The 25,082-nt window shown below is 36.6% G+C and overlaps 1 protein-coding gene across 4 annotated transcripts in view; it reads right to left on the bottom strand.

The window, feature by feature from the left end:
- Positions 1-22: 22 nt before the first annotated feature.
- The window catches only part of LOC120637341 (probable phosphorylase b kinase regulatory subunit beta), a 27,912-nt gene continuing 2,852 nt past the window's right edge, over positions 23-25,082 (bottom strand). Inside the window, exons 1-22 of one of the 4 annotated variants that reach the window (XM_039909142.1) lie at positions 24,673-24,731; positions 24,206-24,323; positions 23,112-23,247; positions 22,378-22,660; positions 21,520-21,649; positions 20,709-20,860; positions 18,407-18,579; positions 16,775-16,938; positions 15,778-15,867; positions 14,657-14,683; positions 11,325-11,479; positions 9,588-9,707; positions 8,637-8,747; positions 8,352-8,479; positions 7,378-7,553; positions 5,816-6,078; positions 4,950-5,108; positions 3,939-4,064; positions 3,411-3,634; positions 2,753-2,867; positions 2,393-2,626; positions 23-1,213 (exon numbers count right to left, since the gene is read on the bottom strand). In XM_039909142.1, coding sequence (XP_039765076.1) covers positions 1,055-1,213; positions 2,393-2,626; positions 2,753-2,867; positions 3,411-3,634; positions 3,939-4,064; positions 4,950-5,108; positions 5,816-6,078; positions 7,378-7,553; positions 8,352-8,479; positions 8,637-8,747; positions 9,588-9,707; positions 11,325-11,479; positions 14,657-14,683; positions 15,778-15,867; positions 16,775-16,938; positions 18,407-18,579; positions 20,709-20,860; positions 21,520-21,649; positions 22,378-22,660; positions 23,112-23,247; positions 24,206-24,308 — 3,228 coding nt within the window. In that variant the 5' untranslated portion in view covers positions 24,309-24,323; positions 24,673-24,731 and the 3' untranslated portion in view covers positions 23-1,054. Of the gene's footprint in view, positions 1,214-2,392; positions 2,627-2,752; positions 2,868-3,410; positions 3,635-3,938; positions 4,065-4,949; positions 5,109-5,815; positions 6,079-7,377; positions 7,554-8,351; positions 8,480-8,636; positions 8,748-9,587; positions 9,708-11,324; positions 11,480-14,656; positions 14,684-15,777; positions 15,868-16,774; positions 16,939-18,406; positions 18,580-20,708; positions 20,861-21,519; positions 21,650-22,377; positions 22,661-23,111; positions 23,248-24,205; positions 24,324-24,471; positions 24,651-24,672; positions 24,732-25,082 lie in introns of those variants that run through there. The other 3 variants (XM_039909141.1, XM_039909139.1, XM_039909140.1) reach the window with 3 other exon arrangements.

Here is a 25,082-nt window from a genome sequence, read left to right as displayed (position 1 = left end):
GTTATTTATTTTATATCTCTCCTTACTACTTATCTAATGATGGTTAAATATAAACATAGGTATGCAGGTACCTAGTATTATAAATATTTTATAAAAAAATAATACATGTCATTGATTTAGGTATGTGTACTTAAAATTCATTTCGTTTTACATGTCTTAAAATGTAATCTTTCCAATACTTTATAGTGCAATGTATGTGTTAAAAACAGGAAAGAACCAATTTATCTATGTATCTTTCTATTATTTTTTAAATATTTTTAGAAGTTTTCTAATAAATAGTTATTAATACATTCATTACATTTTAAGACAGGTAAGAAGAAATTGGAACTTACAGAGAACTGTAGTCATAACAATATAATATAGTAAATCTTTTATAAAATTATTCTTTTAATTTACAAAAAATATCAGTACAGATTCATTGACATGGATGGCGATGGGCGATTATAGCGATAATATCTAAAATCTGTCTTTTTTTCTTTCATAGTGTTTAATTAAAAGTTCTTTAACAACGATTACAACATTGCTTCCCTACTAGATCGATATACACAATTATGCATACGTAATCAATGATTTAGTCATAATAAAATACTCTTATAAACTAATATAAAATTATATAGGATTCAATTGTTCCATGATTTTGCCAGATGATTTTTTTAATTGGCAGATTGATAATACCTCTTGTATTATTAATATCAATTTGTAAAAAAAACTATGAAAAACAAAACCCATGTATACTTCGCAGCTTCCAATAAGTATTACCGCGCTAATGTACCCAGACTAAGCACCTGGTCGCAATATTCACTCCACGAGCGTATAATGTTGTCTTTAGTACTAAACTTTAACTTTATTATTTGCGGCATACCATGCTCTTTAGCTTAGCTACGGATTTGAACGCCATTCGGATAATATAACTTTTTATTCATCCCTAAAATATATCCACGCGTATAAGAAGTTGGGTGAATGAAGACTACAGTCCATTGACTAATTACTTGTCCCCGATTTTATACAGAAGACAAGTTATAGTGAATGGACTGGTATGTATATAGACTTCAGTCTAACCGACTAGGCATGCGTCGTGTGAATGCGCCGCACGTTCCGAATGCGGCGCGGCCGCAGTTTGGAGCACGCTGTTGACCACCGCTCGCGCCAGGTACCCCAGCGATACGCCCGGCATCGCCGCACTCAGCGCACCGGCCTCTGCCACGCCACTGTCCTATATCAAAACGTTTAGCGTCCGTAATTTTTCAGAGCATTTCATTTACACGCAGTATAAGAACCAAAACAGCATCAAGAATTTCAAATGGAAATTTATTGTTAACAAATTACCACAGCGAATAAGATTTAATTCCATTCTTCTTAAAATGAGTCTGATGCGAAAGGAACCGGAATTATACTACGCAGATGCTCAAAAATACTGATAGACTCTGCGATAAAAAGGAGCACAGATTCAGATTCGGGGCCTTTTCGCTTAATCCACGCAGCCACGGCGAACGCTTGTAAATATTATCTATGATAAAACCGAGAGAGGTCTGGTCTGTCTTTTTAGTTTAAAGTAGACATGTTGTGCCAACCCCAATAATTTAGGATAGGAGCTAGAAAAAATCATTGAGGAATTCACTCGATATTGTATATGAGTATGTAGGTATAACAAGGACACACAATCCAATTAGGTAGGTAAATATATCTTTTTTGAAAAAAGTAAACTGCCGAATCCAACTCCAAGCAAGAGTTCGGGAAACTCCATTTCATATTTTGTGCATAACGAAGACAAAGTCTTTAATTAGCGAAGCCAGTAACGAATTATGGCTCCGAAATGAGGTAGACCTTATAAAAGTCACTCAGCGGTCGATGAGAGACACACTCAAAGTATTTCTACTTAATTAAATCCTAAATTAGGAGATCCGCAGCAGAACCAGAGTAACGGACATCCTCAAATGGTCGAAACCGAACTGGCAATAGGCGAAGAATTTAGTTTGACGAACCAATAATGGACGTGTCCAAGGTGCTGGAATAGAGACCACTCACCGGTAAACGTAGCGTTGATAGAACCGCATCTAGGTATACGGACGTCATCATAAGTCGCCAAAAGCAGACCAGTGTTATAAGAAGGAGCGCACACTCGTGCTCCTTTTAACTTACCTTAGCATAAGTGAGTCCAACAGTTGTTCGAGGTGCGACGGCTGGTGTAGACAAGGTCAAGGCCCCGGCGCAAAGGTGACCATTACGCATAGCCACAGAATTCAGAAAAAAGTTCAGAAGCTAAACTCAAAGTTGACACCTCTCAGCAGAAGAAACACGCATTAGTCTCTTTACCTGGTAGGGCGTATGTTACTACGAATACAATATGCTCACTAGTTTCCAACCTACTTAGGTTAGTTAAGGTAACACCAACCTTAGCATACGTGAGCTCCGCGTCGTCCAAAAGTCTGTCAAGGTGCAACGGCTGCTGTAGATAAAGCTCCGGGTTGCGGCGCAGTATAGTGGCCAGTACGCACAAAAGCTCGACACACAGTTGACGTCTCTCAGCAGAAGGAACACGCACTAGTGCCTCTTCAACTAGTAGGGCGAACGATAACTCCGAGCGCGACATGTTCACTAGCGTTGGTTGCGCGGGGATTGCGTGACCCTATAAAATAGAAGCTCAACTTCTATAAAGTACTTTACATATGTAATCAATTTATATAGATAATGTCAAATTTATTTAAGTAGTGATAAAATAATGTATTAAATGTCTAGATACAAGTTAACTTACCTCTACAACGATTCCTTTAGGCGTTCGCAAAAGAATGTCCCAAACTTGCATATAAAAATGTTTTGGCACACGACACAGGCAGCCCTCTAATCTACGTCGCTCTAAGGGTGTTAATCTAAGAAAGAAGAAGGAACATTATTCTCAATTGCTTATTGATAAGTTAACATGCTTCATAAACATACTAGGTCGTACGCGGCTGATTGGCACCAAATTTAGCATACGGCCACCTGAACCGATCGCGGCTCACGATTTGAGGTCTATATCAGTGTGTCTATTTGTTTTTTTCCTCTGTTCAGCTTAGCCACTGAATCGATCATAACGAAATTTGACACACGGATAGTTTATGCATACAGAGACTATTCATGCGGATTTAAATAAAAAACATTGATGAAATCTGCGTGCAAGACGCGCCCGTTTGAGCAAGTCTTGGATGTAGGTTGTACTTGCATTAGCATCACTAACTTACTTTTCTTATATTCATTCATTGGCTCAATATTATGCATAATCAATTCACAATAATATACCATACCTCCAGCATTTGTATTATTTATTATATGGGAATAGACCGTAAATGTTGGTCCTTCGAGCCGGACTTTGTTAACTAAGTATTTGACTTCAGTTTAATTAGGAAATATTAACAGAATATAATAAAACATACCCTTTTTCCTCAGCCCAGTCGGATACAGTAAGCACTCTCTGTAGCAAAGTGCGGAGCTTGTATGGGGACAAGCTCTCTAATGTGGCGTCAGCTCGCTTCTCTTGCGGGAAAAGATCTAAATATATACGGATGGCCTCGAGCACCCAACCAACGCGGATTTTGAGAATACCGCGGAACATATCTGGATTGGTTCCGATTAGACGGCCACAATAGAGAACTATCTCCTGAAACCAACATATTATGTAAAATAAGTACTTTGGTTACGCACTTTATTATGTAAGAGTGAGAAACTATTATTATTATTTCGGTCAGAATAGATTAAAAAACTATTTAAAATTGATAGCTTCTTCATTCTTCTGGGCTTGGCTCCGAACTTCGTCGGCGGTAATGATCACAGTGGTAGTACTTCATCGGACGAGCGCTATCACAAAAAATATAAGGAATCTTCAAGGAAGAATGTGTACAAGAAACGGAGATGCAAAAAGCTTTGTACGTGTCGAATAGTCATCTGAGAACGCAAAAACGTACCTGTTGCAGCACAGCGCCAATGATGTCGTATGGCTGTATGGTTGAGTACATCACAGATTGGATCTCCCCGGGAGTCATGGGCTTATCGAACACCGTCTCTTTGCGTCCGATCACGCCGACAGTCAGCTGGAAATGCCATATACCATAAAGGTGAAGTGGAAGAAATTGGTGGCAGAATTCGTCAATATCATCATATCACTTGTAATCTGTCTTCCGAACCGGTGGTAGACCACAAACAGACAGACTTGACGTATCAAAAGTGCCTATTGAATAAGCCTACTTGAAATAAATAAATTTTTAAGCTCTAAATACCTTTGTTTTTCAAGAGGAGACATGTGTCCAGAATTACCTAGCGATGTCGATAATGAATACAAATTCCGCCGAACAATTTCAATTGAGGTGACACACTTAAGGATACGTCAACTGATTTTTAAGGGTCGGCGCCGATAACACTTAGTTGGTAGCGTTCGGAGCGAGTGACAGTTAAGTTACTACTATGTAGCGCTGTGTTCTTGCATCGCACCGCACCTGAAATTTAACATCGCTGCGCCGTCCATTTCGAGCCAGCGCGTTCAAGTCAACGCCGCCAGAAGGCCCAGTGTCCTTGCGCAAATTTAATTAACTCATTGAGCCACCGCAGTGAGTGTTTGCGTTAACTCAAGTATTGTTGCCAAGTTACAGTCAGATTCATTGAAGTCAACTGTTCCGATCTGCTGATAGGCTCATACCGAATAATCTGCGTATGAATCGCATAGTAGAATCGGACAGTACCCATCATCACAACTCTTATTAGGGGTAATAAACTGTATACCTGTATACCTGACTAAGTTTTTTACGCTCTTCTTAGACCAATATGAGGTAAACACGCGATTTGAACCCTCCTAGCTTTAGTTTTGAGTTAACGAATGCAGTTAGCATCATCATTCAATTGGTTTTAAATGTTAAATGTATGAACGCTCCAAAAGTGCCTGTGATAAGGTCTACATGAATAAAACATTTTTGAATTTATACCTGTTTGCCGCTGACGAGTACTGTGGTGATGAAAGGGCTTATAGAATCCACGGTGTGGCTCAGAAGCGACGAGCAGTAGCGGACAGCGCGCCAATGCCGTAGCACGCCGGCACTGCCGTACAGACCCTTTAGAGCGTCCAGAGCACTCGTCCCGTTTATCTAGCAGGTAATTATTTAAATACAATGCCCACAATAACCTTGATTTACTAAGCTTGGTCAAAGGATTTGAATTTTGCCCACTTAGGCATCTATTCTGCACGGGTAGCATAGACGAGGGACAAAAAGTTTATGCTGTGACAACTACTTCTCCAACTGCCATAGTATCAGGAAAAAGGAGATTACCCCCGTTTGACATTAAATATATGTTATTTCCAACAGCGGCCTTGCTCGGAGAGTTCCTAGATAAACTGTGGGAAAGATAAACATTTTGTCCTTTCACTGTTGATAAAATGTCTCCGTAGCAGGAGCCTTTTCCTCCTTCTCTGCTACTGTACTGAAGGTATGATAAATTTTATTTATGAACCGATGGACGTTGGAATCCTGAGATGCTGGAGTGGCAAGCCCTCATTGGAAAGCGCAGTATTGGTAGACCCCTAGATCCCCCAGGAGATGGTTAGACAATATAAAACGATTCGTACGTATTCGCTGCATACAAGCGGCGTAATAAATCGTCATCGACAATTTAACGTTCTGTCCGAGGGACTGGGTTAGAATCCGCAATTTTTCTAACTTTCAGGTAAAAAAACGTTACCTGAAAAATTCCATACAAAATTTGACCCGACCCAGGAACTCGCAATCCGAAGTTAAACATACTTACCATTACGCAAACCAGCATGTATAATGACGTATAAGAAAAAAGAAATTACCTCATACATGGGTCCTTCTCGCTGCATCAGTATCCCCCACAGTTGACACTGCGCGAATATGTTAGTAGTGGTGCGTAAAGTGGAAACAACATCGGGTGTAGATCGGTGTTTATACGCCTCGTAGTCGAGGGCCTCTTCTTTATAGGTGAGGGTTCGAGGGACGTCAGTAAGCGACTGGTAGCCGATGTAGTCGTGCTGCAGTTGCTTGAACTGCGTGAACATTTCCGATGGGAAATCGCCTTGACTCATAAAGTCAAGATGCTCTAAAAAAAATGGTTTCAAGCATGTAGTAGTACGTTGAATGTCGTTGATGGGATGGGACAAGATCGTTTTAGCTACAGATATCAACACTTAGTTGTAAATAATAGGGTAAAACGTACTATAAACTTTAACTGATCATAAAAATTTTTAGAAACCTATTCATAGTTTTCTAACGGTTCTCATCACTTGGCCTGCAGACAACTTCTGATAAGTAATTTTTTTCCACACTACCTAAAAATGCAAATTTTTTTGATCTTCTATTCTATAATCTACAACGTCGCCCACCGTGCTAGTCAGTTTCGCTCGAGGATTCTTTAGACATTATTTTATTTTTTATTCTAATTTAATCAATAAGGGGGGCTCATTCTACAAACATATCTCAGCCCTATCGTCCCTATTCGATAAAGATGATATATCATAGGCTTGGCCAGACCTTGGGGATAACAAGATAGTATGAAACACACCTATATCATTAAGGTTTAATTTCGAATCCCTTATTGTAAATCTGGAGTGTGCCCAGAACGCAACCTATGCGCTATCACAGAACTTTTTAATAGACAGACTTTATTTCTTATAACGGTCACCAATGTTAATAGTCACCTATATCATTTTAGGTTTTCTATCTTCCAAATTCAGAGCAAATACTCCAAGCTAACAGAAGAACTCTATTTAATTTAAAGCTGAAAGGTTTATTATTAGCATAGATGTAGATTAAAGTTGAAACCTAGTTATACTGTTAAGTTTATATACTAGACTACATAAAATAAGTAATTCATTTAAGGGAAATTGTATACAATTTTACAATAACTACCAGTTGATATCTTGGAGATGTCTCTTAAAAAGTTCAAAGTTTGTATTAAACCTAAACTACGTCAACGATGAAAATGCTTGGGTGTAAATTATTGCTCTAACCAGGTTGCTTCTTTAATAGTTTTAAATGTGAGATGGCGATAACCAAAAAAACAACCGGCTAAGTTTTTTGTGAGCTTCTTCTTAGACCAAGGCGCATTTGGAACCCTCATAGCTTTAGTTTTGAGCGTAGACATTTTGTTATCGCCATTAACTCACTGCTATGTCATATTTTACATGTAATGTATGCCACAAAAGTGCCATCTATTTGAATATAGAAATATTTGACTTTGTTAGATTTATGTTTTGAGGTGAGAGGATGTTTTAAGGGTCGCAACATTAAAAAAAATTTAAAAAAAAAAATTAGTTAAGCCTATTGCAAGCCAAAATCCGGGCTCCGCCATGGCCTGGTAGTGCGATATCCTTGAAAAAAAAAAATCTTAAAGGCTCACCAATACAAGAGCTGGATATCAAATTCTGCAGTCTACCGAGGCGTACTTTGACGCCGTCGCAATGGCCCTTCTTGAGCATGGCGAATAGGTCCAGCATCTGCTTGAAGTGCGGGTCACGCATGTGCTCCTCACGGACCAACAAACAAACTGTTGGGCGACCAGACAGACGCCAATATCTGCGAGCCAATATTTTATTTGTAAAAGTTGATCAGAACACATAAATTTTTAGAAGTTGTAGACCTTTTCGTGATAGAACTCGTCTGGGAAAGTACCCTACCGCCATGCTTATTTCTGCCACGAAGCAGAAAAACTCTTGCTGTGTCAGTCAGTCTGTAGGGCGTTGTTTTACAGTCATGAGTCTTAACCTACGACTCAGGTTGATGGACACAGAGTGGTACTTTGTTGAACGTGTTGCTCTGTTTTAAGGTTGTCCAGAAATTTGGTTGATCAGGATGCCATCTGCTTGTTCCGTCAATTATTACAATGTTTTTTTAATCCTTTTTTCCAGCCTGAATAGTTTAAAAAATGTTTGTTTCTTACAATTTATCGAATGTAGATCCCCAGAGTTCTATCGCAAAGGGATAAACTAACTATCGGTATAAATAATAAAGCAGCAATGTAAAGAAAATTACGGTAAATATATTGGTCAATAATAATGTTACTTCTGAGAAAATAACGAGTTTAAATTTTTCAGTCGGTACAAATCCGTGATTTCACACCTTAACAGTATATAAGGCTAGGCTATTTTAAGAAGAAGGTTTCTACAGTGGATTAGAAACAACGCAATCATTTGCAAAAATATAAGCCGAATAGGCTGATTATTGAGGCATATAAAAAGTGAATGTTAACGTGTATTAATATTGTGTTTATCCCATACAAAGGTTTGAGTGTGTCACACTCATGTGATGTGAGTGTGTTTCAGGCTATTAGATTTTCTGAAGTTGTAATAGGTAAGACCAACTTTTACTACTTACTTTCCAACAAATTGCAATTCTGTCTTAATATCGTCGATTAGCAAAGCCATATCTCGATACAGGTAAAATTCCGATACCTCGAATATCAACGGATAGCACAACACCGTCATACCACACACTCTATAGATCTGCAAATACAAAGAATATTAGTAGATATTTTCTTTCTTTTCTTTCTAAGTACAGGAATTCATTTCGAAACCTTGAATTTGCCAAGTAGCATGACCCTTACTAATTTTCTTTATTAATTTTCACGTGGAAGTAATGCTGGGCTATAATATTTTGTACCTTACTTGTACCAAGCGAACCGACAGGTCTTATGGGTCTTCCAGTCAGTTTCAGCTTCCCGCACACGCCTAACTCTCTGTACACATGGACTAGTTGCGTGGAACTGCATATCTACAGAAATAGAACAAGAAAATACTATCTTAAAAAATTGGCTTCGAACAATAAAATGTCCGACTCTGCTACTAGTAAAGAATAAAAGGTTTTAAGGAAGAGTCGCTATGAATTGAAGATAATCGAAAAAAACATTAAGTACAGCTTAGTTAAATGACATGACTTCGTAGTTCTGTTTTATTGTAGTGTGTTTTATTTTAATTTACAGGTACAGGTGTACAGAATCGACTTCTTAAGGCGTATGTATCCGTAAGTTTAGTCTACAGAGGCCGTCGTTGTCTTATCTTTCTGAATTCAAAACGAAACGCGCTCAAGATTTGAATTGAATTTGAATTTGAATTTAAACTGTAGGCATAGAAATGTGTATATTAAACTTTGTTTGCTAACGGTGAATTAAAACCGATGACTGCAACTGTTCTTGATTTCATGAGCTTTTATATAGCAACTTGAAAACTCTCAGCCTAAATTCTACAGCAGAGAATAATAAGGTGTCCCTTATCATTATCTGCTATAGAAATACTTAGATTTTTCAAGCTTTTTTGGTTTGACGGCCGACTGGTCCAGTAGGCAGCGACCCTGCTTTCTGAGTCCAAGGCCGTGGGTTCGATTCCCACTACTGGAAAATGTTTGTGTGATGAACATGAATTTTTTTAGTGTCTGGGTGTTTAATGTTTATATGTATATTATAAGTATTTATGTGTATTATTCATAAAAAATATTTATCAGTGGTCTTAGTGCCCATAACACAAGCTACGCTTACTTTGGGGCTAGACGGCGATGTGTGTATTGTCGTGGTATATTTATTTATTTATTCATTATTATGGGTTTACTTTAACTGACCTGCACAGGCTCAACTTCGTGAGGAGTCTGCGTCTGGATCCCGTATGTGCCCATCATGGCTTGCAAACGCATCGACTCGGCGATCAGAACCACTTGCACGACGAGGTCAGTTGCTATACCCTGTATATTATTGTTTTATTAACACGCCTTCAACTTTTTATATGTTGTAACGATTAATGCTATCTAGTGCAATACTTTATATATATAAGAGTCCGTCCACTTCTTAAGTATAGTTCAACGGGTACATACCACGATAATATTTTGGAATAGTCGATATTTCGACCCAGTTGCATGGATCGTGGTCACGACGGGACTCAAGAAATGTTGATTAACCACGAAAATCTTAGTTTAAAATCTTTAAGTCCGTCCACTCTTCAATAGCTCTTACGAATTGTTGTCTAAAAAATTATTGTATAGAATACACGACTTTAATATGCACTGCATTAGGGCTGTTTTACTGTAATCCTATAATGTTTTGATACTCGGAAACGTTGGCCCGTATTAATAAACCAACATCGAGTTAAGAGCAGGTATTTCAGCAACAGTTCTACAGTACGGCCTTAAGCGTAGGTCAACCGAGACTTAAATTAAAAATAACGAAAATGCATTGAGATCACATGGCACGCCTCGAAAATTATTCGTAGTATTCACGAAGGGGTTATTAAAAGAGTTTTCTTATAGTATGTCGATATGCCAATATTACAATTATAGTACATACTATACGCTTCGCCTCTAACTGATATTATACTTACATATGTAGGTTTGGCCTGCATTGAAACAGAAAAGAGTTTTATAATATAAAATAAAGCCTGAGAGAAATGCTAATGAATCATTGATATCAGAAAATAATTACTTTACGTACGCAGTATTCCAGTAAGTTAATTCGAACGCTAGACTGGCATCATGGTGCCGAAATGGCAAAAGAGCCCCATCTAGTGTTTCTCAGTATTGTAAATAGATGGCTCTTTGGATTCCATACAAATCGCAGTTTACTTTCACGCGATCGAAGAAGTAGACATGCGTAGAAAATCTACTAGGCCCCCTGGCCGCTGTTCACACTATCGAATTTGAAAAATGCTGGATGAACACTATAGCAGTATGTTATTATTCCAATCCAGTAATCTCACATCAGTAAGGTCAGTAGGGCGACATAACCATGCTTAGACACGTATCTTGATCTCTTTCGCGCTCTTACTATTTTTTTTTGCATTTTAATCTAGTGAAAAATTCTGTAGGTATTATAATACACGTCACGTCGCGTTGCGTCTTAGTTTGAGCTAACCTTTAGGTATTTTCGAGCGTTGAATTGGCACCAGCCCACTTTTAACAATCGAATTTTGGAATGGAAGGCTGGAGAGGGACAATGTGAGAATATTTTAGTTAATCTAGTGGTACGCTTAGGTCGAGGCAAGTTTACAACCTATCGAAAGAAAGAGCCGCCAAGCGATATAGCACTGTAAAAGATATCGTACATAAATTCAGATTTTATGAACCATCCAGAAATAACCGTAAAATCCGAAATGAGTCCGAATTCCAATATCTGAATTAAGATAGGAGATATACTTAGTTGATCTAATCTCAAAAAGATTATGAATAAGATTATTATTATTATAGGTTACCGATTCGAGGTATGGGCTTAATACTGCCGCCATACCCCTAACAGGCTAACAGGCTAGCAAGTCAGGCAAGGCTAGGCAATCAGGGGCCAACTTGTAGCGGAATAAAAAATAAACCCACCTGGAAGGCGGAGTACCGTCCGGCGCGTCTTGGCCTGTTGTACGAAGGCAGATATCGCCGGATGGGGTCCAACTCGTTAACATGCAGTAGTCCGCCCGTCAGTAACTGCGCCAGCACGAAAAGCGACTGCGCCCAGAGGAACAGCCCGCCTGTGTCTGCGTCAGACAGCTTACTGTATCTTTACATACTACTGGCAGCGCATCGCGATGGTACCGACGGTGACGAGTTTATTCGGTTGCTTTGTAAGCTTGTAAGTGTAGCTATAATAAGTGTGTGATTAAGCATAATGACTTTTAGACATTTTTCATGACAGTTATGTTGAATTTAGACGAAAAGTTATAGATATTTTTTCTACTGATTAATCTGATTTAAATTTTAGTTAGTTAAGTTTAATTTTAATTTTATTTATTATTTTGAAGACATCAATATTAATTATTTTAATCCGATTTAATTCATTTTTGTTTTGTTTCCTAATGATTGATTAAGTTAAACTATTAATTGTAACTTAGCTTTAAATATTTATAATTTTATAGGTTTATATTAACAGACTAATAATTAACTGTAAATAATTTATAGGAATGACTTTTTACATTTTAATGCATGCTGTGAAATGTGTGAATGTGTCATTCCAAAAAAAAGAGCTAGTTTTTATTATACATACAATATAATAATACATTATAGTATCTACTGTTGGTTGTCCATTATAAATAAATAAATAAGGACAGGACGGAAGGAAGACATTCGATGTAAACATATGAATGTACCTGAAAACTAATCTTAGGAATTTGATGTTTCTCCAGGATCAGAAGTAGCCTACGTCACTCTCCATCATTACAACTAACTCTATTCCAAAATTCTGGTCTATTGAATGCTTAATTAGGGCGTGAAGTAATGAAAAACAAACAAACACACGTACGCGTTTATAATATAAGTATTGATGAAAAAAGTAGCTCTAGCTGTTTGTACGCTTAGATCTTTTAAACTAAACAACAGATTATAATGCAGTTTCAGCATTAGATAGAGTGATTTAAGTGGATAGTTAATTTGTCGAATACATCATAATCATAATAAGTAGTATTAATCGCTCTAAACTGCTCTACAGTGGTATCTACTTTAAACCCGTGCTAAGCCAGGGCGGCTAGTGGTTAGGAATTGGACATCTCTATCCAACTTCGGCACGCACCTTTAAATTTTTCTATGTTAGCAATAACTTGCTGAACCGGTGAAGAAAACATCGTGAGGAAACCTGCTGGCCTGAAAGTTCTCCATAATGTTCTCAAAGGCGTGTGAAGTGCACCAATCCGCACTAGGCCAGCGTGGTGGACTACGGTCTTAACCTTTCTCATTGTGGAAGGAGGCCTGTGTCCTGTGATGAGCCAGTCATAGGTTGATATGACTTTTATTAATCCGTTAATAACAGAAAAAATATAAATTAATGTCTACAAAATTACTAGTTCCACACCAAGCAGCAAGCACACAAATCCTCTTCGCAAAAGGTGTATAAACTCTATAGAACACAAAAATAGAGCTAACCACTGAATTGCCTGTTTTGTAACCTGTCAAACAGGAGGAGTACCAGCCCATGATGTGACAAACACTCCATGAGGGTCTTTTGCTATACAGGGTTAAATAAAATACAAAAAAAATGTCGGCCTTATAAATACTATCATTGAAACTAACAACTTTTGCCCTATGACTTTTAAAATTCAGTAATAAATATAATTTATTATATACAAAATAGAAAAAAAACATGTTATTTTTGTAAGGTGACATTAGACTATGCGCACAAAAAAGCTGCAATTTTCATTACGGAGTAGGTAGTAACTAATAGGTACACTATCTATATAAATTGTTGAATATTAAACATTTCACAAACTATCGAGTTAACAAAAAGTAGTAGAACAAAATCTGTTACATAAAATATGTCATACCGGCGATCCCGCCACGCGGCGGGCGCTCGAAAATAAAGTGCATGGTGTTTTATTCCTGCGTAAGAGATATTAAAGTTTTAATGTGAACAACAGGCCGAGAGCTTTCTGATATTTTTTATTTAATTCTGTATAAGTGTTGGAGCACCATAGTGTTTTTTAGCTTTGTTAAAAACTACTGGTTGTTTCGAATTTTCCTTGCAACTGAGTGCGAAATTGCACTTTGTTCGAGATGTTGACTCCATCACAAAGCTATTAAAAGTAGTACTGGAGTGGAAAGTGGAGAGAAAAGTGGAACAGGAGATTATTCGAGGCAGCTACTGCCGTGAATGCCCAAATTGGTGTCTTTGTGGGGTTAAATTGCACAAACTTCAGCGCGCCCTACGACACTTGAGCCTTCCATTAGAGATCGAGAAATGCCTTGCATCTTGGTTTCCACCATAGTACATTAACAGTCAACCCGGGAAAAAAACGGTTCCTGCAAAAATTTTATATACCGAAACAAACGCGGACGCATTCGGGGGCACCAAGCCAATATTTATAGATTGTTTAGCCGTTTATAAATATTGTGAGGAGGAATTGTGAGCGTCAAAACTACACATCGACATCAGTGAGAAATTTCATCGCGAGGCTGCTCTCTTCATTAGGACACTGTTAACAGTGAAACTTGGAATATTTAAGTATAATTATTGCCGAATACGCTGCGTTTGTCAAAAAAAAATATTGAATTTAACACTTCCATGAAAAATATTATTTAACTACCATCACCTGAAGCTTTAAGATGTACTAACTTAGGATGCAAATAGCTAAGCAAAATAGATTATATTTTACTTTATACGCAGAGACAGCTAGATTAATTACTAGGAAGAAATAAAAATACAGCAATGCCAGCGAGACAAGAAAATAAGTTTGATTCAACCTCATTAAACCGACATTCGACCGACATACTACATCGACTGTTGTTGACATTCTCGACAACAGTCGATTTAGTATTGGAATCGTCATCGAGGAAATTCTCAGTATTATACCAGAATTAAGAAATTGGTCTTGTGCTGTAGAGAATGCGTTAAGCCGTTGGTTTCCATTATTTATTCAAGGTTAAGTAAAAGTTAACAAAATTACTAACGAATTAGAACAACTTCACACCTCCTTGAAAGGCCTTTTCCCAGTAGTGGAATTTAATAGAATAAAACAATAGACTCAGGATGATGAAAAAGTTGATGTACATTATTTATCTTGTCTAGCTGGCTTTGCTTTATAGAAGAAGACAGTCAAAAATGAAAATATGAAATGCTGTAGCTTAGAAATTTTAGTTTATTTCGCATAAACAATAGAGTTAAATGCTAGGAAAGGCACAGAAAGTTAGCACAGCAGACAGTTCATTCTCAAAACCACTAGTGTTACCTTTATTATCGCCTTCTCCTTGATGGTCTGCAATCATATTATACTTTTTACAATCGATTTAGTGTCTTAAAGCGAAGCTGCTCTTTTCTCGCGGTAATTTTGATCGCTTGGTCTTTATAAATAATATTATACCGAAACAGTTCCTTTCAATATCAGACATGGTTAACCTAACTGGGGAGTTTTAGTGTACATCGTTGTCATTTTCAAGAATTTTGAATTATTTCAACTAAACACAAATAAAATCTTCATTCAATACAAGATGAGTCTAGGATCGAACTGTTATGTTTTAGGTTGATTGTCATTTAAATGAGAACTTTTAAAGTGAATTATGTCTTGTAAACTTATTTTCCCCTTATTTACCATTCCCTTCTCATTGTGGGAGGAGCCTCGTGCCCTGTATGATATGATGAAACTTATTTAAAATTATAAGAACTTTTATTTCAGTCATTCATTAATAAAATTAGCCAGTGCTTTTACATTCACATGAATTCATAATTACCAACAAATTATTTAAGATAATCACACCCTAATGATACCAAAACATACGTCAGGGCCAAGGCTTCAAAACACCCATACAAATATGTGCTCTTTATCTTTGGATACTCATGACCCTTATTAATAAACGTGGCATAACGTCGGAATTATTTGTCATACTTCGACTAACAGCAACTTTTTAAATGTCAGAGCGTGAAAAAACTACGTAATTATTCTATCACTATGCCGCGTTTATTAATAAAAAATACCAGAAAACTCTCGGCCTATAGTTGTTTGCATTAAAAGTAACAAATTTTTTTGCTACTTTTTTTTGTAACTTGATTGAATATGTGAAATATTCGATATTTTATATTTTACATAGATACTCTACTTGTTACTACTCTGTAATGTGACATCGGCAACGGCGCGCTAACGACGACTCGCACGCTCGCTGCGGTTTGGTTCGCACAGTGTAATGTCACTTTAGAGAAATAACATGATTTATTATTTATTTAAATTAATACCGAATTTTTAAAAGTCTTAGAACAAAAGTTTTTAGTTTTAATAATAGGAACTACAAGTCCGAGAGCTTCCTGGTATATTTTATTTAACCCTGTACATTAGGAGATAACCTCAGAAATACTCACTGGCTGGTATTCTGCGTACAGAATAAGGTTCTGCCCGTTCAGCCTCGATTCCTTCGCGCGGTACGTAGTAGTACCAAGGGATTACCGGGTCTGAAATATTATAATTGTATTAGTACAAATTGTGTTGCTCACTATGGGCCCCATAAGAAGGCTCAGAGCCACACAGCGGGCGATAATGAGAGCCATGTTGGGAGTAACTCCATGTGATCAAATCAGAAATGAGGCGATCCGTCGAAGAACTAGGGTAACCGACATAGATCAGCCAGTCGCAAAGCTGAAGCGGCAATTTGCGGGGCGCATAGCTCGGAGAACCGGTGGACGTTGGGGTCCCGAGTTGCGTGATGGGGTTCGAATTCAGTCCCAAAAGACGAAGTCCTACCCACTGGGCTATCGCCGCTTTCGAAAGCGGTGGTATTTGAATAAAGTAACCTAATCATGTTATTTTTGCTTTAATCCACAAAAGTAGCATAATAGATTTTCTCGTTCGCAATCGAGGAGTCATTTTCGAGTGTGGAAATACTTGGACATCGAAGTAAATTTAATCTTATTCTAATTGTATTAAAGCTCCAATTCGACTACAATTTTTAAGCTCGAACTTTTGACAGCACCTTTGTAAAACAAAAATCAGGAGCATACGATTTGCGACTCTAAATCTAGTACAATTAGGTCTATTGTACTCTGACGATACAGAGCTTGATATGCAAAAACTATTCCACTTGTACTAAGGCATAGTTAATGCCGGGTACCGATTAAATTAATCCTATTGAGCCGGAAAATATAAGTTACTAGAGCACGCGGTGGATCACCGTCGAGATGGACAACATCAAGTGAAGATTGACATCGACGTTCCAACAAAAAAATTAGGAAAAAGAGACAAGCAACCTTTAGGGAAGAGTGGCGACGGATTTTAAATCGAGTCCCAACACTTAGGTCAAGACCACGGTCAGTCTGTCAAGACTGTAACGGCTAAGAAAAGAATTACATTAGTTCGATTTACCGCCATATTCGTCCATATAGATCCGAGATTTGAGCAGTTTCTGGTACTCCTCAACTTGGTCGGGCAGCGTTCGGAAAACGCCATCGATGATCATCATCACGTAGAACAGCGGCCACTCCGACTCCATGCCGTCGAACTCTTTCAACTCTCCTTCATTGTAATACCTATTAGTTATACCTTTTTTTTTTTTTTACAGTTCTTTTTAACCCCTAGTGCATAAAGGAATGGAATCTTCTTCCACTCCTTTATGCACTAGGCAGAGAATAAGTAAGAAAATACTTTATTGCACACAAACATCAAAATATACATAAAATAAATAGTAAACAAAATAAAAGAATACAAAAACTGTAGGCATGTATAAGCGGCCTTATTGCTGCTAGCAATAAGCAGTAATAAGTTTAACGTGTGTATCTGTGTGTCAGTCGGTGGCATTATTTTTCATAATAACACTTGATTTTACGTGGAAAGCCATCGTCTATAAACAGGGCAATACTTCGGAGGGCATGCGTGGAATATTTCCAACTAAGTGTCGATCTATGCCTGTACCTGAGGTGTAGGTGGAAAACTTCATTTGCCTGTAATTACACTGGCAACCAGGACCTTCAGATAAAAAAACAATACTGCTTGGCAGCAGAAATTAGCATGGCGTTAATACTTCCCAAGACTACTGAAATCTCCCAACCGATTTTAATGCGATTTTTCCCTTTAAAGCTGACATGATAGAGAAGGTTCTGAGCTGTTATACAACTTGTAACGGAATTACGAAATACTGTTGAAGGGTGCAAAAACCCTGTAAAAATAATTAATCAAAAGAAGCATATTGACGACCGATTGGCGCACTGGGCAGCAGCTTTCAACCCCGCTTTCTGAGTCCAAGGCCGTGGGTTTGATTCCCCCAACTGGAAAATATTTGTGTGATGAACATGAAACGTTTTCAGTGTCTCGGTGTATACTATAAGTATTTATGTATACATCTTATTTATAAAAATATTCATTAATCATTTTAGTATCCATAACACAAGCTACGCTTACTTTGTTGAGGCTGGATGGTGATGTGTGTTTTGTCGTAGTATATTTATTTATTTTTAATTTTTTTTCTTATATTTATTATTCCATTAAAAAGAACTCAATTCTGTCTACCACGCTGGCCAGGTGCGGATTGGTAGATTTCACAGGCCCTTGACAATGTTATGAAGATGTCTCAGGCATGCAGGTTTCCTCATGTCTTCCTTCACCGTTTACAGCCAGTGATATTTAAAATCTTAAATTAAAAACGCAAATAGCTCCGAAAAGTCAGAGCTGCGTGCCGGGGCTCGGACTCTATCTCTACGAAAGGAAAGCTGTACCCACTAGGTTATCACCGCTTATGCCTACTAATATTATAAATATGAATGCAAGTTTGTTTGTTACGCTTTCACGCGAAAACTACTCAACCGATCTTCATGAAACTTTTTATACATATTCTTGGAGGTATTATAAATAACATAGTAGGTATACTTTTCATTGAAAAAAAAATACGTAAGATAAAAACATTTTTGTGAAAAAATCTCAAAATCCCAAATTTAAGCGGGCGATGCCGCAGTGCACATCTAGTAAGAGATGAAATAATTAATTAAAAGAATTAGAAAGTACCTTCTATTAGTATCTTCTAAAACACATTTGTAGCCATCTCGACTAAATCGTTTAAACCCATATTTTCCTTGCAATCGATTAAGGATGTTATTCTTGGTTAACTGAACGAGTAGCTCTTCGTGTGTAGCAAACGCCGGGAACGATATAGTAGGTAAAAGTGCAGCGTCCACTCCCTGTAAGAGATATAAATAGAAGTTAACTATACCATATCATACCATTTTTACGATCTTCCTGGCCCAGTGGTAAGCGTTGTGTTCTTATTAGTGGAGGCCCCGGTTCCAATCCCCGGCGGGGACTTATTGGGAATAAATAATTTCCAAATTGCGATTGTGGTGCCATACCCCTAGTGGCGTGCATAGAGGGTATGCCCAGGGTATGCAGATGATATAAAATGAAGAAAATCATCCGTACTATAGTCATAAAAATGTAATAGGCCCGTTTTGACATTTGTCATCGTGACGTAACTAGTTATGGAACCATAAGACTCGGGACTCGATACTCACGATAAATCAATTCAAGTTTGTATCAGTACTTGATTGATATTATTATGTATTGTAAAGTGTTCGTTCGTTCAAAGTATTCCTTTAACTTCACAACCAATACGCATGACTGGCTGTTGATTATACGTCCACTTTTCAACATGTTGAAACAGAGTTAGTACTATATAACAACAAACACAAAAATCGAGTCAAATCACTATGTTTAAATTAATGTCCAAAATAGAAGAGCCATAACGTCAGTTAACGTAATAGTAAACAATATATATCAAACTTAAACGAGCGCACAGTCAACTTTACAAGATGAGGAACGAAAAACTGCGCAGCGCGCGCGGGGACGCTTCAGTCATGTGCCGCTTGGTCAGATACATCAACTCAGACTCATTATTTAGAACCCATTTTGAGCTATTCATTGTACACCAAGCTGATTCTTTGCAGTAAAGATAACTACACAATATTTAATTTTGATATTCAGTAAAAAATGGTTACAGCTCTAAAAAAAGACAGAACGTAACTGTTTTCGGAACGTTTCGCAAGAATTATAAATTGCATGCTACTATAAAGTAAGCGCAAAAAGAATACTCGCGATATATTCTTTCATATTATTTAACGTCCCAAAAAAATTTACGTATTTTTTAAAACACTGTATGTAATTGATTTTTATTTTATTGTTTCTTTCAGTTTCGTTCCAAGTTACATTCTATGGTCTTGCACAAATGTAAAAACGGGCCTATTACATTTTTACGACTATAGTTATAAATGCTTAAGGGTAGGCTTTTTATAACTCTTACAATGCCTATCCTTAAGTTGTTTATAACTCTTACTGGAGATTTTTTTAAATTTTATATCATCTGCATACCCTGTGCATACCCTCTATGCACGCCACTGCATACCCCAAACATGTTAGCCCGCTGCCATAGTAGGAGTGCAGTCTAGGGCTAACTTGTAGTGGAAAAAAAACTATATATGACTCCCAAGCCACTTGTTAAACAAGGCTGTTTGGAAATCGGATGCTATTTGAAGGAGTATTTATGGTAATATATAAATTAACTTTACTCATTACAGTTTCCATAAAAAATACACTTTGACAATCATAAATAACATTAGCTTTATTTACATTTAAGGTGAAATTCGGTCACAGTTTACTATGGACACAGAAAAACACATTAATGTCCCTTAAAGAATTAAAACAATAATTCTCTCACACAGCAACATGCATGGGATCTATTCCATAACGGGAGGACAGCATTGTTCCGTGAATTGTTGAGTTACTCTGAGAATATTAAATGACCTTTACTTCAATATTGGCAGAGTATCACTATAGAATGTTCAGTGTCATCTTTTATTCATTTGTCTTTTAGTTTTCCATTTATTATGTAGTAGATAAGTGGAAAAGGTAATTACAAATCATGACCACTAGAGTTGTCTTTTTAATTTTCCTTATTTACTTCTGGGAACTAAAATACATGATAAACTTGAAATTATAATAATTTAATAAATAGAGCATAGGGAATATTTCGAGTACTAGACATATTTTGTCATTTACAATGATTATTAACCTTGGAACTGTTATAACAAGTTATTTGGTATAATTTACCTTTAGTATTTAAAAAATATAAAACTTTAAAGGTGTTTTATTTTAGTCATAATATTTTGGGAATATAATATTTTGTATACAAAAAACATATATATACAGCTTTATTTATTGCTGGATACTCTCTCCATAATTCCTTTTACTTATTGTACTTGTTTACTATAATACATAGTATCTAAAGAGACCAAAGGAGCTAGAACATAATAAATACCTTAGAACTAGACTCCCGAGGCAGCATCGTCTCGAAGATGCTCCTGTTTCGGTTGTGCGCATCGATATCGACATACACAACGCTCCACGACGCACCCTTATCGCCAAACAGATTGCACCCATTAATGGCTTCTAAGGCCGCCTTGGCCATACCTAAAAATTATAATTATTACTTTTACACAAAATATACCTGTATTACATTTTATTACACAAAATAAATAAATAAATATACTACGAAAAACCACACAACGCCACCTAGCCCCAAAGTTAGCGTAGCTTGTCTTATGGGTACTAAGATGACTGATAAATATTTTTATGATTAATATACATGAATATTAATAAAATACAAATAAACATCCAGACACTGAAAAACATTCATGTTCATCACACAAACATGTAATAAAAATAAATAAATAATGATGATTTGACAACTAAGTTAAATTTTAAAAGCTTTGGTAAGCAAAGGCAGTCTTAGTGCATTTGCATGCATGGCAAATATATTTGAAAATACATTTTTGTTTATTAATGAAATAGTTTTTCGACGGCCGACTGGCGCAGTGGGCAGCGACCCTGCTTTCTGAGTCCAAGGCCGTGGGTTCAATTCCCACGACTGGAAAATGTTTGTGTGATGAACATGAATGTTTTTCAGTGTCTGGGTGTTTATATGTATATTGTAAGTATTTACGTATATTATTAATAAAAATATTCATCAGTCATCTTAGTACTCATAAACCAAGCTACGCTTACTTTAGGGCTAGATGGCGATGTGTGTATTGTCGTAGTATATATATTTTTTTATTTCAAAAAATTACCTATGGATGAGGCATGGATCTCTGGTTTTCCATCATTGTACTTGGAGCCTCTCTCCCACATTCCATAGTCGGGGGTCCGGTATGCTCTTTCTACATAGTACACTAAATTTTGTACAAACGCAACTTCATCCTGAAAATTAAATTGCATAACTATGGTATATCAAAATATACCAAATTCTGGGACCCATATGTAAGCCCTTAATTCTTTTAATAAATAATAAAAGAATAGTGGCTGTTTTTTAACTTGTTTCCGTTAATATTTCGATCTATACTTTATCTATTGGAAAAATGAAGAAACATGTTACAAAAACTGCATTTTAGTTATTAGGGGTCAGAGCTAAATTTATTACAGCATAATTAATTCCACTGTGTTTTTAATGTTCAAAACCGTTTTTATACAGATAATCCGTACTAATATTATAAATGTCAATGTAAGTTTGTTTGTTACGCTTTCACGCAAAAACTACTTAATCGATTCTCATGAAACTTTGTACACATATTCTTGGAAGTGTTAGAAGTAATATAGGATACATTTGATCCCGACATTAAGCTCGGTTCCTTTGGGAGAGGGGATTAAAGTGCTTGCAGATTTAACACCATAACTCAGACAAATTATAACCGATTTAAATAATTATTTTTGTACTATAGAGGTTATAATATGTGTTTAATTTTGCCAAAACTGTGGTTGGAGATAGAGAACAGAACTCCTCAGCGGACAGCAGCAAACCCCTCATTTAAGGCTTAGCGATACTGAATACTTTAATTTTTTTTAGAACTGCAACTATATTTAATGCCACATGAAAAAACAAAATCAAACGCAGACGAAGTCGCGGGCAACAAATAATAAATAGTTACTACCTGTGTGTAGATAATTTGAAGCCCAGATGTTATCATTTGAACTAAGAACAACAGGTACAGTGATATCACATCTATCTGCAAGTGGTGGTACTGTTCATCACTCAACACAGGCTCGCCTGTAGTGAGGTGAAATTTGACATGTAGAGCATGCGCTGCACTTTGTCGGGTTTTGAAGGCCTCCACTGTGGATGCTTGCTTTATCCAGCATTCGAGTATACCGCGCATGCATTTTACAGTGCTCTGACCAAGTTCGTGCGACTTGCCTCTGTCGTCATCAATACGCCTGAAAAGATCAACATTTTTATATTAGTATATAAATAGCAATAGTATTTTTGGTTACCTGTCTCATAATGTCAAAAAAAATTAATACCATTTACCTAATAAACTATACTAATATTACCAGAAAATGAATTTGAATTTGGTATATTCTAAAGCTTACCTAGATTAATAAGTACCAAATTATCAAATTTATTTAAAAGAAAATATGGTTCATTAGTTTATTGCTTCTGGCAGCAGAGAGTAGTAAGAATTAAGGCTGCTTTTCGATATGACAAGCTGTGTAGGTAAAGGATTTGTATTAGATCCACCAAAAATTACCTTTTATTTTCATAGGTCAAGTAAGCACTTGTGCAACTTGCAAAGCACTTTGTTGAATAAAGATCTGTTTCTTAAAATAGGAGCTAAGTCAAATAGTTTTGTAGCCTAGATTTGATCTAGCTCACTGCTTTGTTTACCTGTATGCTTGATATAAGCCCCATACTGCTGCTGCACAATATACACTGTCTCTTACACTGCCAATGTGCAGATCAGAAGACAACACTGGGAATAATCCAGTTATTGGACTTTGAAATCTTAGTAGTTGTCTCTTAACTGGAAGCAAACAAATCCATCACTATTGATTCAGGGTGAAATGATGACACATTGCTAATTTTAGTTTATCCTTTTTAATTTTGTTCCAATCAGCAACAGTAGCAACTTCAAAGAGATGTGTTTCTCACAGTTTATTTTTAAAACCAATTTAGTCAATAAAAAAATTCATTTATTTTAAGGTTTAAAAGGCAGATTCTACATTTCCAACATCATTTTATAGTTCAACATCATTTTGTAGTTTAACAATCTTTAGATCATGTGAGAGAAGAGAGTGAAGTGGCCTGCTTCCAAATCTTGTTGTTAAGGAATTCATCAATTGTGTAGTAGCCACAATTGATTACATGGTCTACCTTTTAGCCTGAAGATAGTTAAATATATAAGTAACTAAAATGTTGTTTCTATAGGCCATGTTTGATTGAAGATAGATCATATATTACCCTTGGTATCATATTATAAAAGCATATATACCTATCCCCAAAGTTCATTATATTATGTTTAAATTACAAGCATGGCCTATGGAAACAAAATTTTAGCTAGCCACTTATATACATAACTACCATCAGGCTAACAGGCCCCAATTGCAAGCATGGTGGGTGGTGGGATTCAAACTCGGTCTCCGGAAAGTGAAGCTTACAAGCTTGTCAAGTGGGTAGGAACCCAACTCGCTATCACTGCTTCTCCCTTTTTAAACCAGTGACACTTCATCAATGTGGGTTAGAAAACTTTGAATGTGTTTCATCACATGTTAATTGTTATAATTACTGGGACTGACATCTTGATTAACTCATCAAGGGATAGGGAGGATTCAGAGCTTACACAGTCAGTGGATATGTTAGGTTAAACTCCGGCTGATACTATGAATTACTTGGCAAAAAACCAAAGACCATGATAAGATAAGATGATTTATAGTCATTACTAAAATATTATATGCTGTTTTAATTTACAAACAATATCAAACCTATAGCATAGTATATGTCCAGCTGTCTCACTGTATCCTCATAATTAGAGATTTTTAGGAACTGCTGTGCATTGATGTCATCAATACTTCCTTGACGGATCATATTATCAGGAAAAGCCTAGAAAGAGTAGAAATTCATTATTTTAAACCCATTTCCAGTCCACTATAGGGCACAGGTCACCCCTCAGAGTGAGGATTTAGGCTGTAGTCCATCACAAACGCAGTGCAACAGGTTTTTTTAGAGTAAAATTACAATTTGTTATTACCTCATTCAATGCATAAAAAGAGAAAAGACACTTTATTTATTTCATGTTTAATTTTCATTCAGCATTCAGAAATGAAATAATTTCTTTACTTAACCAAACACAATTAATAGAACGAATCAAGAATTGTGTTTCAACTAAAAACATTTAAAACCTAAACAAGGTGAAATTTGGGGTGAAGGTCGTAGAACGAAGGTCAATTACCGCTTATCACAGACTCAGAGTACACAACACTCTTTGGTCAAAAATAAAAATTAATTCTGTAGGTCGAGTATTCAACTTTTATTATTAACAATAATAGGTGGGCTGTAAATATCACAGTGATAGTAAATAACTAACTAAAACTACTACTAACTAGTACTAACTATTGCTATTTAAGCCGTTGCACCTTTTTTATTGCTGGAGGTGAATATAATTAGCAGCATAAATAAAAAAATAATTCATTTTTGAATGAATTACATCCAGATTTACCATCCAGTTCACGCGTCAACTTAAAATGAACGGACGAGTGGGTTTCCTCTATTGAGCGAAGAATTGAACATGAACCAATGATGAATGTCAGACACGTAAAATGTTTTTCAATTTCTTGTAAAGTTGTGACTGGACTCAGAAGC

The sequence above is a fragment of the Pararge aegeria genome, chromosome 3 (assembly GCF_905163445.1).
Source record: "Pararge aegeria chromosome 3, ilParAegt1.1, whole genome shotgun sequence".
Taxonomy (NCBI): domain Eukaryota; kingdom Metazoa; phylum Arthropoda; class Insecta; order Lepidoptera; family Nymphalidae; genus Pararge; species Pararge aegeria.
The sequence above is the reverse complement of the archived record's forward strand: the minus strand, read 5'-3'. Positions and strand labels throughout refer to the sequence as shown.